Source organism: Ranitomeya variabilis, chromosome 8, assembly GCF_051348905.1.
Source record: "Ranitomeya variabilis isolate aRanVar5 chromosome 8, aRanVar5.hap1, whole genome shotgun sequence".
Classification (NCBI taxonomy): domain Eukaryota; kingdom Metazoa; phylum Chordata; class Amphibia; order Anura; family Dendrobatidae; genus Ranitomeya; species Ranitomeya variabilis.
This window is the reverse complement of record NC_135239.1, coordinates 3855726-3873297: the sequence shown is the minus strand read 5'-3', so window position 1 is coordinate 3873297 and position 17572 is coordinate 3855726. Positions and strand designations below refer to the sequence as shown.

At 45.3% G+C, this 17572-nt stretch overlaps 1 protein-coding gene across 1 annotated transcript in view; it reads right to left on the bottom strand.

Annotated features, from left to right (window-relative positions):
* Positions 1-2356: 2356 nt before the first annotated feature.
* PIK3R3 (phosphoinositide-3-kinase regulatory subunit 3) overlaps positions 2357-17572 on the bottom strand; it is a 60205-nt gene continuing 44989 nt past the window's right edge. The window contains exon 7 of the mRNA XM_077277633.1: positions 2357-2375. Coding sequence (XP_077133748.1) covers positions 2372-2375 — 4 coding nt within the window. The 3' untranslated portion in view covers positions 2357-2371. The remainder of the gene's footprint in view (positions 2376-17572) is intronic.

The window sequence follows — 17572 nt, the reverse complement described above, 5'->3', positions numbered from 1 at the left end:
TTTCTGCCTGATGTCTGTGGTGGGTAGAGGGATAAATTCCTCACGAAGAACATCCCACAAAGCCCGGCAGGTGTCTGCGATAATCCCAGAGAGTGTGGAAATTCCTATCCAGAACTGGAAAAGGAGCGATGATAGGCTCTCTCCAGTAGCCAGGAGTCTGCCGAACAGAGAAAAAAGTATAAATCAGAACAATTATTTTTATGACGGGTTTTGCAAAACAGAGAAAGAAAGAAAAGGACATGGCTTTTATAACAATAATATTTAGGACAGTATTGAAGCAAAACAAAAAAAGGGAAAAATATTAAGTACATTGCAGAACAATAAGAACTATGACAGGCGTTAGTGTTTAAATATTACGTACCTTAGTGTCACCAGCAGATGTTCCTCAGCAGGAATCGCTCTACGGAGCTGGGCATCCTGCCTGCTGATGGCTCCTTGTACACGGTCCAGCAATTCCATAAAGCTGTCTTGAGACATCCTCATGTGCTCCAAATATTTCTCTGGGTTTTCACGGAGCTCACTGAATAAGGAGTGGTAGGATCCACGGCTCTATCATAGTTCAAGAATCGGGTGCTGCCAATAGCGCCGACGCCGTTTTCTCTGTTTTTCTCTTTTCTGTTCTTGCTCACAAGCAAATGTGAAGGAAAGAAACAAGTTGACATCCAAATCCAGATTCCGATAGAAACTCCATGCGAAGATCCATCTTGACGCGGGATACAGGAGCAAAATCTGACGATTTCATCTGTACAAAGGTTTATATAGAGAAATCCCATGAGCCGTGCCCATTTGGCGTGGCTTGTTTCAAGGAAATTCTTATTGAAGCAATGTTTCCTTTCAAACGCATGCGCATAAAAAACGCGAACGCATGCAAATGTTGTGTTTTTTTATCTGTCATGCGTAAGTTGATGCGGAAAAAAAACACAGCGTTCTCATGCGTTTTGCATTGCGGTTGCGGACGAGACGCTGCGGACTCAACCGCAAATGTGATCCTAGCCTTACCGAAGTGCCGGGAGAAGCTGCTGCGCCTCCGTCCGTGTGCATGTTGCCCTGTGTGAATGTCACGTGTTGGCTGTTTTCTGTTCGCCCATGTGCCATGTGACAGCGGTTTCTACAGATGAGGACCGTTCCCTCCAGACTTGGCACAGCCTACAAATGTAAATGTATGTCCCCCAGTACATTCTCCCATATGTCTCCCAGTATATCCTATATGTCCCCCAATGTATCCTATATGTCCCCAAGTATATCCTCCCATATATCCTCCCATGTCTCCCAGTATATCTTATGTCCCCCAATGTATCCTGTCTGTTCCCCAGTAAATCCTCCTATGTCCCCCAGTATATTCTCACATGTCCCCAGTATATCCTCCCATGTGTCCCCCAATATATTCTCACATGTGTCCCCCAGTATATCCTCCCATATGTCCCCCAGTATATCCTCCCATGTGTCCCCAATCTATCCTCATGTCCCCAATATATCACATATGTCCCCAATATATCCTCACATGTCCCCAGTATATCCTCCCATACGTCCCCCAGTATATCATCCCATATCTCCCCCAGTATATCCTCCCATGTGTCCGCAGTATATCCTATATGTCCCCCAGTATATCCTCCCATGTGTCCCCTAGTATATCCTCACTGAGCCAGTGATCGATTGTACTTGTGCCTTTCAGGCAATTGAAGCTTCAGAGCGACATCAGCAATGTGATCAGCTCGTGTGATCTCACTGCTTATGTCAATCGCTGGTGCGCAGAGGCACAAAGAATATTGGTTACTTCTCCACTCTAGAGCAACGACACCGAAGATTGCATCTAATGGGGGAGATTTACTGTGTGTGGGGGGGCAGATTTACTGTGTGGGGGTGTTAGGTTGAACAATAAGGAATGTTCTCTAGTTGCCTACTCTTGGTCTAATGAGATATAGATCAAGTGCGCACTAAAGAAATAACACCAAACACACAGTCGGATGTAAGCTCTCGATCAATCTATGGCTTAGCTCCAAGACATTTATTTAATCCGAGCACAGGTTTATATAACCCCTGTAAGGGGGCTCAGTGAGCTCTAAAATGGGAGTGATCTGATGTATTCCATTGGATAGTGGGTAGGGAAATGAGCAAGTCCATGGGCGGATCCATGAAGTCATCAGGCTCGGTTGGTCCATGAGGTTATCAAAGTGGGCGTCACTGTGGGCGGATCCATGAGGTCATCAGGGTGGGTTTATCCATGAGGTCATCAGGGTGGGTGTCACCGTGGGCAGATCCATGAGGTCATCAGGGTGGGTTGATCCATGAGGTCATCAGGGTGGGCGGATTCATGAGGTCATCAGAGTGGGCGTCACCGTGGGATGGGTCCATGAGGTCATCAGAGTGGGCGTCATCTTGGATATCAGCACATGGTGTGTGGTGAAACAAGAAATGGCAGCCATCTTTAGTGTCACACTTTGGTCTGTGCAAGCTTATGTAGGGTTAAACAATACACATTCTGGGTCGCTTCTCTCAATCTCTTATGTCTTAAGGTAGATTAGGTATTTGATCTTATGGCTCTCCTCAACAGTCCCCCCCCCAAATACTTTATTAACCTTTTTTTTTCCTTGATCCTACTGTGGTTCCCTAACCCATCAGTGTTAAGTGTCACTATGACATCAGAGACTTCATGACAATCCGGATGCTATACACAAGAGGAATCAGGGGTGCCCTGCTATCACAAATATATAAATTGCAAAAATGGGGTGCAGCACCTAGTCTGTATTGGATATGTACGAAAGAAGAGAAAAAAAGACTAATAATGGTGTGCACATCCACATACCAAAATCTAATTCCCACAATATGAAACACCATAGGTGGAAAGAGGAAAGGACAAGGAAAGTCCAATCATGGAATGTGCAGCAACACTGGGAAGCTGACAGAGCTGCAGCGATACACGTGGGGCCTTTCCTCACCCCCTCTTACCCTTTCTCAGGACTCCATGCTCACATGGCTCCATCCTGCAGCCTTTCTCCTCAGTAATGTGGCTTTACCCACTCACATCCTACAGGCTATTGCAGCCTCTGTTGATCTTTATTCCACCAGGAGTGACCATCCATCAGGTTCTAGATTCACCTTTTCCCAGTGTTGCCGCACATTCCATTATTGGACTTTGTGTCCTTTCCTCTTTCCACCTATGGTGTTTCATATTTTGGGAATTTATCCCCATACCTTTTAGGATAACACACCAGGGATCTGGGGGTTGGGAGGCATCATTGTTTCCCAACACTTGTGACAGCAATCGTGTGCATATATGCTATGTAAGGTGTATTGTATTCACTACACAGACTTTTGTGGTCACGTTATTTTTGGGATGTTTTATGGCTTGCCTCTAATATTTGCTTGTGCTTACTGACTAGACCTATATTATGGTGTACAGGGGCCATTATTGAGCTTCTTATAAATATAACAGTGATTATTTCATTTGTTTCACTCTATGCCTAATTCTTTGGGGGGGATGGTTTATTATATGTATTTTACATGTTTTTAAATGTTTTGTCTTGAGGTGCAATAAAGGTTTTTTCTTATAGTTTACTATGTGGATGTGCACACCATTATTAGTCTAGTCTTCTTTCTCTTCTCTCTTAAGTATGGATGCTATAGACACCAGACAATGTGTGACCAATTATGGGTATATCGGAGCGCGCTACCCACGTCCTCGGGACTTTCCTACCTACTGGATCTATTATTCTCCCATCACCATGGTTACAAAGAATACACATGTGACTAACCCTGATGTACACATCCTAGATCTGACCATCTTGCGCGGGAATTGGAGTTTTCACCAGTTTGAGACAAGTTTTACCCTTGTGGAAAACCTCCCTTTGCAGCTGGACTTTGACTAGCAGGTAAGATCCTGCCCTGTCCCTACCTGTCTGACAAGTTTACAGTGAGAGAGGGATCCAGGAGGCGCTCAGCAATCCTGACCGAAGTACGAGTTGTCAACAGGACTTAGGATGGTGCCAGTTTTTTTTTCTTTATCACCTTCACAAGGACTCGGACCTCTTTCACATTTCCGTTTTTTGCCATCCGTCGCAATCCGTCGTTTTGGCAAAAAAACGGATCCTGCAAATGTTCCCGCAGGATCTGTATTTTTGCCATTGACTTTAATTGACGACGGATGGACACACGTCGCATCCGTCGTGCAACAGATGCGTCGTGTTTTTGCGGTCCGTCGTGACAAAAACGTTCAAGGAAACTTTTTGTCCGTCGGATCCGCCATTTCCGACCGCGCATGCGCGGCCGGAACTCTGTCCACTCCTCCCTGGTCTTCACAATGGGCAGCGGATGCGTCGTAAAACTGCATCCGCTGCCCACGTTGTGCAGAATTTAGCTCAACGTCCGTCGGGCCGACTGTTTGCGACGGCCCTGTACTGACGGAAATGTGAAAGAGGCCTTAGTCTGCAGGTCTCACAAACTTGCATACACCTACTCTGACTGCCTAGTTGGGGACTGTAAAAGACTGAAGAGGGCCTAGCTGTTCTATATCTGCAGAATAACGTCTTGAGCAATGGGCACTGATGTTTCTACTCCTTTCTCGATCTCTTCCTTACACAGGGAAGAACACAACAATAATGGCTGCAATAATTAAGACGACAAGGATAACAACACCTATCTGAGCTAGCCATCTCTGCCATCCCTTCATCCACGAAAAGTATTGGTCCCAGGGATCTTCTACACCTGAATTCCTAATTAATTATTTTTGTAGGAAATTCAGCTTTTTTGTTTTAAGGCTACTGTAACCTTTCCGGTGGGACCTGTATTATTTCTTGCAGTGAGAGGCGTGAATCCACGTTGGTCTTCCTTCAAGTTTGACCGAAGTAGGAGTGGTCAGAAGTAGTGATGAGCGAGTATATTCGTTGCTCGGGTGGTCTCTGAGTATTTGTGACTGCTCAGAGATTTAGTTTTTGTTGACGCATCTGCATGATTTACAGCTGCTAGCCAGCCTGAGTACATGTGGGGGTTGCCTGGTTGTTAAGGAATCCCCACATGTATTCAACCTGTCTAGCAGCTGCGGCAACGAAAACAAAATCTCTGAGCAGTCACAAACACTCAGAGACCACCCGAGCAACGACTGTACTCGCTCATCACTAGTCAAAAGTATTTGGTAGGGACCCTCAAATCTTGATTCCAGGGATATCTTTCTGATGAATTTCTTTACCAACATGTAGTCACCAGGTTGGAAAGTATGGGTACCTTCACTGGAATCTGGAATAGATGATAAAACTCCTGCATGTGTTACTGACAGTTCTTTAGTAAGGGCAATGAAAATTTACAAGAGTATCACTTCCTAAGGCTAGCTGTTGTGGAAAATATTGACCCAACCTTGGAGGCTCCCCAAAAAGAATCTTGTATGGTGTGAGTTTAATGGGGCCCCTTGGAGTGTTTCTGACTGAGTATAAGGCAATGGGCAAAATGTCTGTCCAAGGAAGTCTGACCTCCTGTCTGGCTTTCAGTATTTTATTTTTCAAGGTGCCATTTATTCTTTCTACCTTTCCACTGCTCTGGGGGTGATATGGAGTATGTAAACCCAAATCCGCTCCCACCAATGTCCATAGTTCCTTAGTCAGTGCTGCAGTGAATGCGGGTACTTGGTCACTCTCAATTACCTCTGGGATCCCATATCTGCATACTACTTCAGTCACCAGTCTCTTAACAGTCACTCTGGCAGTCATGCTGGTTACTGGATAGGCTTCGGGCCATTCTGAGAACGTCAGTCACTACCAGTACATACTTTTACTTCCCTACTTTTGGCATTTGACTATGATCGATTTGAATTCTCTGAAAGGGATAGAGTGGTTTAGCCAAATGTTTCTGAGTAACTTTCTGAGGCGGTGCTGGATTGCATGTTGCACACACAAGGCAGGACTTGAAATATTTTTGGGTGACAAAGATCCCAGGTGCCATATAAGTCTTCCAAATCAAGTAATTCATCTGATTCTTGCCTCTATGGGTGATACCGTGTGCCCATTCTGTCACCGAGGGGTACAGATTACAGGGTAGACAGATCTTTTTGTTCATCCTCAAGACTCCATCTTCATCCTTTTTAGCTCCTCCTTTTTGCCACAACTTCTTTTCATCATCTGGTGTCTTGTCTTGATGTAGATGGATAAACCTCATAAGAGAGCTTTGAGGCCCTTCAGTGCCTATTCCTTCGATCTTGATCACTGCAACCTCCGAAGGTAGCTCTAGAGTGGCCACAAGTTCATGTATGGAAGCAGCATCTTTTCCAGGAGTTCCACTGGACGTTAGGTATCCTCTGGCTGCCCAGATACTGCCGAAGTCATGAGCCACTCCGAAAGCATATCTTGAATCCGTGTAGATGTTGACCACCTTTTCCGTCGCTTCCTGACAAGCCAGTGTCAAAGCCTTAAGTTCCGCTTCTTGTGCAGACATGTGCAGTGGTAGGGATCTGGCTGAGATGACCTGGTCATGTGTAACCACAGCATATCCCGTATGGAACCTTCCTGTTTCATCTGCAAATCTGGAACCATCAGTGAAGAATGTCTGGTCAGCATGTGGGAATGGGCCTTATGACACGTTTTTCTTGGAGGCTGCTTCTTCCTGTATTTGTTTGAGGCAGTCATGATCCTCTGAGTGTGTAGAGGCGTCTTCACAGAGAGCATCAGTGTCATCATCCACATCCTCCCTGGAAAGAGGAAGCAGCTTGGACGGGTTGAAGATGGTGCAGTGGGCAAGAGTGACATTATCTGGAATCAAGAGGGAACATTGGAGTCTCATATGACGCTGCAGTGACAGGTGTTTAGGTTGAGTCTGGTCAAGAATAGCTTTTATGTAGTGGAGCTATTAAGAGAACCGGGTGTCCTAAGATGATATCAGAAGTTTTGTCCAGAATCATATGTGTAGCATGTACGGCTCTGAGGCAAGTCGGGGAAGCTTGAGACACGGCGTCCAGGCGGGCAAAGTAATAGCCGATTGGTCTTGTTCTTCCCCCATGTTTCTGTGCTAGGACTCCGGAAGCATGTCCTGCTACTTCACTGACGAACAAGTAAAAAGGTTGATAATTTGGGATTCCAAGAGCTGGTGCAGACTGTATGGCCTGTTTAACAGCGTAGAAGGCTTCCACGGATTCGGGACATAGTGGAAAAGCTGACGTCTTGAGGTCATTGTATAATGCATCAGCTTGGTGGCGTCTGGAATCCATTGGCGACAATATGTGATAAATCCTAAAAATAAAGCTTGTAACTGCTTAGGTCCTTTTCGTAGAGGAACGGTCTTAATAGAAAGTTTCCTTTCACCCGTTAGGTGTTTCAATTTTGGAGAGAAACAGTGGCCTAAAAACATGACTTTAGGCTGACACCACTGGACTTTGTTGAGGGACACCTTACAGTTTTGTTGTGCAAGATGAAGACTGAGACTCTACTCTTCAGCAGTCGCCTGATCAGGACAACATAGTATGAGATCATCCACATACTGGAGGAGGACAACTTGATGGTTAATCTCTCTCCATGGCTGTAGACAAGAGGCAAGGGCCTGAGAGAAATTACTTGATAAGTTCTGTGCTCCTTTTGGTAAGACCGTCCAGGTTTATTGTGATGCTCTGTAACGTAACTGAAGGCAAACAGGTACCAATCTTCTGGATGCAGTGGTACGCTGAAACATTGGCCAGATCGATGACCGTGAAACGTTTTGTATCCAATGGTATTTCTGACAACAATGCATGTGGTTTGGGCATAATGGGACTTTCTAGTACAGTTGCCTCGTTAACAGCCCGGAGATCTTGAACCATACTGTACTTCGGGGCTCCTCCTTTTAACGTCCTCTTCTTTACTGAGAACAAAGGTGTGTTACAGAGAGGGTTACATTTGACTAGTGCCCCATTCTCCAAGAGACTCTTGATTTGAGTGCCCAAAGAGTCTTCCTTGGCAGATTTGAGTGGGTAGTGGGGCACCCTAGGAGGATGAGATCCAGGTTTAAAAATGACCCATACTGGAAGTACAGCAAGACGTCCTATATCTTCAGGGCCAGTAGACCTTAGAGTAGATGGAACTTGTGACATCACTTCTGGCGGAACACTTGAGACGGTGTTAGCAGCTTCGTCCATCTTCATAAGCAGAGGTGTGGCTTGAAGTTGACACTCTTTGATCAGATCAAGCGGGTCAGTGATGGTGATGATGAGACCATCTGATGAATAGGCGATGGTCGCTCTCAGCTTTTGGTGGTCTGCTCCCAGAAGGTTAGCAGGACAAGTGGGGCACACCACTAGACGCATAAACACATCTTCGTATGGTCCAACCTGTATTTTGCGGGAGAGCTTGTTAGAAGTAGGCTTGCCATCCACTCCCACGCATGTCACGGCTTCAGAGGATATCAAATTGAGAAAAGGCAGGTCCTGTAATCTGATAACACTTCTGGCTGCACCTGTATCCACAAGAAACGGTAAGGGTTTGCTATGAACGTTGATAGTTACTTTGGCTATTGGACCAGACATAGAAGGCAAAGTAGTGGACACAGGCTTGATCTTGTCCTATCGGGTATTTAAATCCATCAGAGCAGCGGTGTGATTGACATCTGGATGCATCTGAGCTTGTGGTGGTAGTCCGGAGTATTGGTCATTGTGACAAGGATAGTTGAATCTGCGGTTATTCTCGTTGTGGTTCCTGAATCTGCATCTAGGAAGAGGGGCCCTACAATCCCATTTTCGGTGACCCCGGTTACCACAATTGAAGCAGACATCTTTGGTATGAGGTGATGGAGGTTTCTGATTTTTATGTTGCACCTCAGTCCACAGAATACATGTCTTTTTGTTCGAGGTTGTTGATTTCTCAGGGAGTGTTCTTTCAAATCCCTTAGCTATCGTTAAAATATCCTTAGGATCCAATGTAGCATATTCAGGTCTGATTGCTTGAAATTGCATCCTCAGGGCTTCCCGAATGCCTTCAACAAAAGAGACGAGCAGTGTCCGTTGAACTTTTATTTGGATACTGAAGCCAAGATCATTAAACATTTGAGTTAGACGAGCATATCTCTCCGCCGATTCCCCTGGTTCCTGCGTGACATCCTTGAAAGATGTTGACTGTTCAGCCAACTTATCCGAGGCCCATCTCTTAAGTTGTTGGCAGAACTCAACACCAGAGTCCCATGTGGTGTCACTGGCAAGTGAGGCATCATTAAACGCGATCTCCATAACAGGCCAATATGCATCGCCTGCTTTAAGATTTGCCAGGGAAATGAGATCTTACCACGTGACTGAGTAATTCCATTGGATTTGAAGTATGCTTCTGTAGAAAGGCATCGGCTGTTTTTCTGGATCTGGAAGTTGGTTGAACAGAGTAGCAGCTTTCTGGGGTGTAAACTTGACGTAGAGGGTGGGCTTCTCAGACATGAGCATAGGCACTGCTGGTGGTGGCACCTGAGGCGGGAGTAGAGGTGGCATTGGGAGTACAGATGTAATCACTTGTGTATGAGGAGCAGGAGGAAGTAACAGTCCTGGAATGATGATATTGCTCCGTTTGTATGATCTGGGACGATGTTACAAAATTGCAGCCGCCAGAAGTACCACATTTGCCATCCACAAAATGGCTGCAGCCTGAAGTACCACATTTGCCATTAACAGAATGGCCGCCGCCAGAAGTACTCCATTTGCCATCCACAAAATGGCTGCCGCCTGAAGTACCACATTTGCCATCCACAAAATGGCCGCCGCCAGAAGTACCACATTTGCCACCCAAAAAATGGCTCCCAGAAGTAGCACATGGCTCATCCTCAAAATGGCTGCCAGATTTAACACATGGCTCATCCATAAAATGGCTGCCATCGGAGGTAGCACATGGCCCTGTGCCACCATTATACGGCAGTGGCCGCTCAGAGGATACATTTTTGTAATACACATAACTCAAAACTCTGTCCTTTCTATTCCTTTCCTCTTCTACCCAATTTTCTCTATACAGACTTTCAGAGACTCCCATGCCCTAGCAGTAGACAATCCATTATCTTCTAGGGTACCTTTTCTTTCTTTCAAGACAATCTTCCACTCCAGGGGCTGTAACTTCCCCCCTTCTGGCATTCCACACAACATCATAAGCTTTTTACATTGTTTAACATGACTTTCCTTCACGAGTCACGACTAATGTACATTGGTCTAACTTGCCAACTGAATTTGGCTTAGTGCCAATATGGCAGAACTGCATTAATTTCTCTCTCTCTCTCTCTCTCTATATATATATATATATACTCAAGAAAACAAACCCCAAACAACAATAAGATAGGGAAGATGACTGAAACTTGAGATTCTAAAGAGAACCGAGTCTGCAGCACACACTTCCTATTTGTTCTTGCCACATGGTCCCTGTCTGATTTCCGTGTTCCGTAGTTTACAAAAATACCTCGTATTAATCAAATTACCAGCCCCCTCCGTGCCAAGTCAACTCACTCTAGGTCACGTGCCAAACCTCAATTCACCAGTCTACGTGCCGAGTCAACTCTCTCTAGGTCACATGCCCCTACCAGATCGAGTCAACTCACTCTAGGCCTACTTTCTCCTATCCAAAACTGAAAATCATATCACAGGCAACAACCGTGTACTGTACCACAGACAATATCCTTTTTTCTTCAGACACCACTGAAAAACTCACTTGCTCTACTAACTACCAGTCATCTTCCCTCTACACAACATGTAACCGGCAGCAGGCAACTAAAACATGTGACGGTTCTTGCAATTAAATGGCCAGCAGAGGAAAGACCCTTTAGCTGTTTTACAGACACCGCAAAAACCGGACACAGTCATGCAGTCTGCACAGGATGCCCCGAAGGACACAGGCAAAGACTACAGATTATAAAAATCAGCAGACTTAACGTGTTCTGATAAGGAGGTGATCAGTCTCCTGGTTCGGGGCATTTAGCTCATCCTGCCGTTCCATTTGCCAATCCTCAGGGTTTAGGGCTTCTTCCTCTGCTGGCCCCACGTTGGGCGGCCAAAAATGTTAGGCTGAACAATAACAAATGTTTACTAGTTGCCTACTCCTGGCCTAATGAGATATACAGGGGTTGGACAAAATAATGGAAACACCTAACGTTTTGGCATATTAATCTTCGAACATGTGATAAACATGCAAACCGTGACATATGGTAATATTTTGTAGTTGATTATTTGTGTTATGTGATATGTGTATGTAAATTAACTGTTTTGCATAATTGTAAGAACATTGATGAGAACCTGATACCAATGGCAGACCTCTCGGATTTTCAAAGAGGCCAAATTGTTGGTGCTTGTATGGCAGGTGCTAGTGTAACAAAAGTGCCCGAATGCTTGGCGTGTCAAGAGGTACTGTCTCCAAAGTAATGACTGTTTGAAAGAGAAGGAAAAACGTCCGCAGCAAAGCACAGGTCCGGCCGAAAGTCAAAGTTGACAGAGAGACCGTCAGACTCTAAAGCGAATTGTGAGAGAGGATCGCAAGACCACGGCTCCGAAAATCACTGCTGATCTCAATGAACATCTACAGAACCCGGTTTCCACGAAAACTGCGCAAATCTGGATTCCACGGAAGAGCTGCAATTAGAAAACCGCTGTTCTCAATGACAAATGTTTCCAAGCATTTAGAGTGGTGTAGAAACCTCCAGAATTGGTCCCTCGAGCAGTGGAAACGTGATATTCTCAGAAGAATCATTGTTTACCCTATTTCCGACCTCCGGCCAAGTGTACGTTTGGAGACAGCTGAAAGAAGCATTCCATCCAGACTGCCTTCTCCCAACCGTAAAACATGGTGGAGGTTCTGTGATGATCTGGGGTGCTATTTCGTGGAGATCCGCCGGGCCAATGATATCCCTTCATGGAAGAATTAACAGCCCAGATTATTTAGGCAATTTGGGCGTCCAATGGTTCAAGCACTGTTCCCGGAGGGGAACGCCATCTTTCAGGATGATAATGCACCAATTCATACAGCTAGAATCGTTAAAGCATGGCACGAGGAACATTCTAATGAAGTTGAGCATCTCATCTGGCCCCCACAATCCTCAGACCTCAACATTATTGAGCATTTATGGTCCATTTTAGAGATTCAAGTTAGACGTCGATTTCCGCCACCATCGTCGCTCAAAGAACTGGAGGGTGTTTTAACTGCAGAATGGGCTAAAATTCCTTTGGAAACAATTCACACCTTGTATGAATCCATACCTCGGAGAATTGAGGCAGTAATCGCCGAAAAAGGTGGACCTACACCATATTAAACTAACTTTTGTTGATGTTTCCAGGTGTTTCCATTATTTTGTCCAACCCTTGTAGATCAAGTGTGCACTAAAGAAATAACACCAGACACAGTCTGATGTAAACTCTCCTTGATCAATCTATGGCTCAGATCCAAGAGCCTTTATTTAATCCGAACATAGATTTATATAACCCCTGTAAGGGGGGGCCCGGTGAGCTCTAAAATGGGTGTGATCGGATGTATTCCATTGGTTAGTGGGTAGGGCAATGAGCTAGTCCATGGGCGGGTCCATTAAGTCATCAGACTGGGTTGGTCCATGAGGTCATCAAGGTGGGTGGATCCATGAGGTCATCAGGGTGGGTTGGTCCATGAGGTCATCAGGGTGGGCATCATCTTGGATACCAGAGTGTGGTGTGTTGAAACAGGATATGGCAGCCATCTTTATTGTCACACTTTGATCCGAGCAAGCTTATGTAAGGTTAAACAATAAACTTTATGGGTCATTTCTCTCAATCTCATGTCTTGAGATTAATTAAGCATTTGATCTTATGGCTCTCCTCAACAGTGGTAGATTTACTGTGTGTGGGGCAGATTTACTATGAAGGGGATTTTTGTGTGGGGGAGATTTACTGTGTGTGGGGGCAGATTTACTGTGTGTGGGGGCAGATTTACTGTGTGGGGGAGATTTACTGTGTGGGGGAGAGATTTACTGTGTGTGTGGGAGATTTACTGTGTGCGGGGGGGGATTTACTGTGTGTGGGGATTTACTGTGTGCGGGAGAGATTTACTGTGTGTGGATAAGATTTACTGTGTGTGGGGGGAGGTTTAATATGTGTGTGGGAGATTTACTGTGTGGGAGATATACTATGTGGGGGAGATTCACTGTGTGTGTAGGGAGATTAACTGCGTGGGGGGAGATTTACTGTGCGTGGGGGCATTTACTGTGGGGGCAGATTTACTGTGTGTGGGGCAGATTTACTGTGTGTGGAACAGATTTAATGTGGTGGCAGATTTACTGTGTGTGGGGGGGAATTTACTGTGTGGATAAGATTTACTATGGGGAAGATTATAGCGCCATTTATTCCATGGTGCTTTACATGTGAGGAGGGGTATACATAATAAAAACAAGTACAATAATCTTAAACAATACAAGTCACAACTGGTACAGGAGGAGAGAGGACCCTGCCCGCGAGGGCTCAAAATCTACAAGGGATGGGTGAGGATACAGTAGGTGAGGTCAGTGGTCATGCAGGGGTTTAGTGGTTACGGCAGGTTGTAGGCTTGAGGTGGGTCTTCAGGTTCTTTTTGAAGGTTTCCATGGTAGGCGAGAGTCTGATGTGTTGTGGTAGAGGGTTCCAGAGTAGGGGTGATGCGCGAGAGAAATCTTGTATGCGATTGTGGGAAGAGATCTTGTGAGGATCGGAGGTTGCGTGCAGGAAAGTACCGGGAGGCGAGGTCACAGATGTGTGGAGGAGACAGGTTGTGGATGGCTTTGTATGTCATGGTTAGTGTTTTGGAGTCTTTGGGTAATAGGGAGCCAGTGAAGGGATTGACAGAGGGGAGAGGTTGGGGAATAGTGGGGAGACAGGTGGATTAGTCGAGCGGCAGAGTTTAGAAGAGTGGAGAGGTGCGAGTGTTAGAGGGGAGGCCACAGAGCAGCAGGTTACAGTAGTCGAGGCGGGAGATGATGAGGGCATGGACTAGGGTTTTTGCAGATCCTTGGTTTAGGAATGTACGGATCCGGGAAATATTTTTGAGTTGAAGTTGGCAGGAAGTGGAAAGGGCTTGGATATGTGGTTTGAAGGAGAGATCAGTGTCAAGGATTACCCCGAGGCAGCGAGCTTGTGGGACTGGGGAGAGAGGGCAGCCGTTTACTGTAATGGATAGTTCCGTTGGGGGGGGGGGGAGGGTGAGATGGGGGAAAGTTGAATTCTGGTTTGTCCATATTAGGTTTTAGAAATCTTGCGGAGGATGAAATAACGTATAGACATTGAGGGATTCTGGTTAGTAGGGTGGTGAGATCTGGTCCAGAGATGTAGATCTGTCTGTTGTCAGCATAGAGATAATACTGAAAGCCGTGAGATTCTATGAGCTGTCCCAGGCCAAAAGTGTAAATGGAGAAGAGCAGGAGCCCTAGGACTGAACCTTGTGGGACTCCGACAGATAGGTGAGGAGGTGGTGTGTGAGTGGAAGACGCTGAATGTCCAGTCTGTGTGTGGGGGAGATTTACTATGTGTGAGGGGGAGACTTACTGTGTGTGGGGGAGACTTACTGTTGTCGGGGTCGTAATACGACAATTACCCTTCCTTCACCAGTCATTCCAAATTAATATGTGTGCAGGGCATCTGGTACCGGATAAGAATAAATCAGACAGGTAGCTGGTTCAAACTTAGTTAATGCCCCGTGCATCCACACATGTCTGCCGCGGTCACACCAACTGGCTTTATTCTAAAATACACAATACTATATTGAGTGTTAGGGGAAGGCGTGCATTAGGCGGGGTTTAAGCTAGCATCCAGTCTTCCTGATTTGTTCTGACGTATTCTGGTGAATCCTCCCTTTCTTCACATTCCTGAGTTTCGATTCTGAAGAAATGAATCATCCCTCCAGACACAAACCAGAAACGAAACTGAACCCTGGCGGCCATCTTTAAATACAATTACATTTGCATTAACTAGCAGATAGGAAAAACTTATTGTTTTACAGTGTAAGATATATAAAAGTACAAAGGTATATAAGAAATATATTTTCACCTTGACAATCCCCCCTAAACACTAAGTTTTTCCCTTAAAGAAAGATCCTTCGATACTGTCCATGTGATGGGAAAAGGGGAGGTGGATTTCTTCATCCAGACACCTCAGAAACTCTCCCCTAGCGAGAGGCCTCCAGGCAGCTGAACCCTTCACTAACCTCACATGGAGTTCTCCCACTGTCCCTAAACTAAATCTCTTAGCATCATCTGAGAATGGGAGGTTTTGTCTACTCTCTTGAGAGGAATATACTTCGGGATCTCCCCTGGATCAGTACCATCGTACTCTGGTGGGTCTACTTCTTGATTGAGGAAGGTGCCAGTCGGAGTTGCTTTGGCAATAACCTTTTTGTACAAGGGAATAACACAACAGAGGATTATCGATTCAATTATAAGGAAGGCAATTAGTACTAAACAAACTTATTGAAGGAATCCCTTGATCCCACCTAACCAACTGGAGAAGAAAGATGTGTCTGCTCCAGCATACATGACACGTCGTCTTATTGTCCTAATTTGTTCAACTTCTTTAGAAACCCTCAGGTCTTTCGGATCTACATTTCGCCATTCAGGTCTGGCTGTCTATATTTCGTATCGTAAGTCTTTGGTCATACCGTCAATGAATGTATTTACCAATACTTTAACATCAAGTGGGTTTATGGGACTGTTTTCCATGTCTTCCCATTTCAGCTGTAACCGTCCAAAGTATAGCTCTACACTCTCTCCTTTGTCACATCTGTAGAAAATCTTAATTTGCGTCCTAGCACGTCACCTGTTTTCGTGCTCACTAACTACCTAGGCCTGCCTAGGTGCACTTATACGTCCATCATATGGTCATTATTTGTCTGTAGAATGAGAAAGGTTGGTTCTCAGAGTCAGCCAATTGCTTTTGCATAGCTAGCTAGTCAGAGGGCCTCCAGGGATAATACTCCTGTATCTGTCTTACCCTACCTGATGTGGTTGGTTCTCTGGTGGTGGGGGCGACATGACATGCTGGTCTACAGCTCCTTCCCAAAAGGATTACTGTCAGCCTACTCCTAAAAGTTAATGTCCCCACTATCCGCCAACCACAATCCTGTGTCAGCTTCTTATATCACTGCATGTGATCTTGTCTGGACAGGATTCAGTGTAATTCTCTTAGGTCGGGTTGCAGCACGGGTCATACAAGTGTTAGGGCCCAAGTCCTCAACTATATCCTGAAAGGCATCACAGCTATAATTAACAAATCTTTGTTCACTGTAATATATATATTTGATCCATTCAACATTTTTATTAATCTGCACCTGTGGGATTATAGAAGCAATGCCGGCATAAATCTGGTTCTGGGCTTTAAACTGGTCAGGCACCCCCCTTGGCACTCCAATGGCATCGATATATACTAGTGGATCTTCTTCATAACTCATGTGGAGCTGATCAAAACTTCTCCTCTTTCTGGTAGGTTCATCAGGTATCTTTGGTGTACATATATTGTGTATGTTTAATTAGCAAATCAGTATCTAGAGAACTGTTCTCTTTGCAGAAACTTGTCTTGAAGATCCCTACTGGTATACCTGTGGTGTCGTGGGAATTATAGCAGGTGTAATTGTCAGCTAATACGGTTACTTCTCCTGGGACCTTTAGTCTGGGTTCCTTATGAATCAGTGGGACGTAATCTGGGCAATCAGTGGACTTCAAACCTTTCAACAGATTCATGACACAGGCAGTGTGTCATCAGGAAAAAGCAATGCATGTGTGTATAGGTGTGTATTCGCAGCAGCACAAGCAATACATCCTACAGAGATGTTCTGGACTCTTACATTGTATCTCACCCATTCTAACCACAGGTTTTTCCTTGGGGCTGTTTGTGTTTCTATGGAGAAAACCTCTTGCCAACTGAGACCTGGAATGGGGATCACTTCATTAACTACATTTTTCAAACGCTCACCTGGGCCTGTTTTAGGTGTACTGGTAACAGGGGCTTTGGTTGGTCTGAAGCTAATATCCTGGAGCTGTATATGGCCTAAATTCCCATGGTATCCACTACTAAATACATAATTATAATGCCTTCCCAGTACAAATGTCTGCAGATCAGCAGATTGGGGGTTTTCAAGATTCAGGAGAAGGGGGTAACAATTTTTACCCCATTTACAGCCTCTAAGTGGTTGCAGAAGGGCTGTTAGATGCATTCTCTCACGAAGACTCCTACCCGTCCCATCCTTGGGAACATGGCTTCACTAGGTTTATATCCCCAATCATCTCCCGTATTCCAGGCAGCATCTGTCCAATAATAACGGTTATTGTTGTCATTTCTGGTAACATATATATAAAACTGGATGATTCCCTCTACCACCCGTTCAGTCTCGAGGCACTTGACTACATCACAGAAATCAAATCGCCAGATATTTACCGGGGCTGTCAGGTTTACCCAGAATATAGTGGGACCAGAATTCTTATTTACAATAGGGGCCGAAGAGGTAGGGGCAAGGATGGCCCTCAGTTCCAGGATCAAAAACAACAGCAACATTTCCCTTCAGTCACTTCTGTGACTAAACACTGGTTCGGTCTCTTTTACAGTGTGAGGCGTGAATACAGGTGCTCTTTCCTTCAAGTTTTACTGCGGTGGGGGTGACCAGGATCACCGTGTGAGGTCCTTCAAATCTCG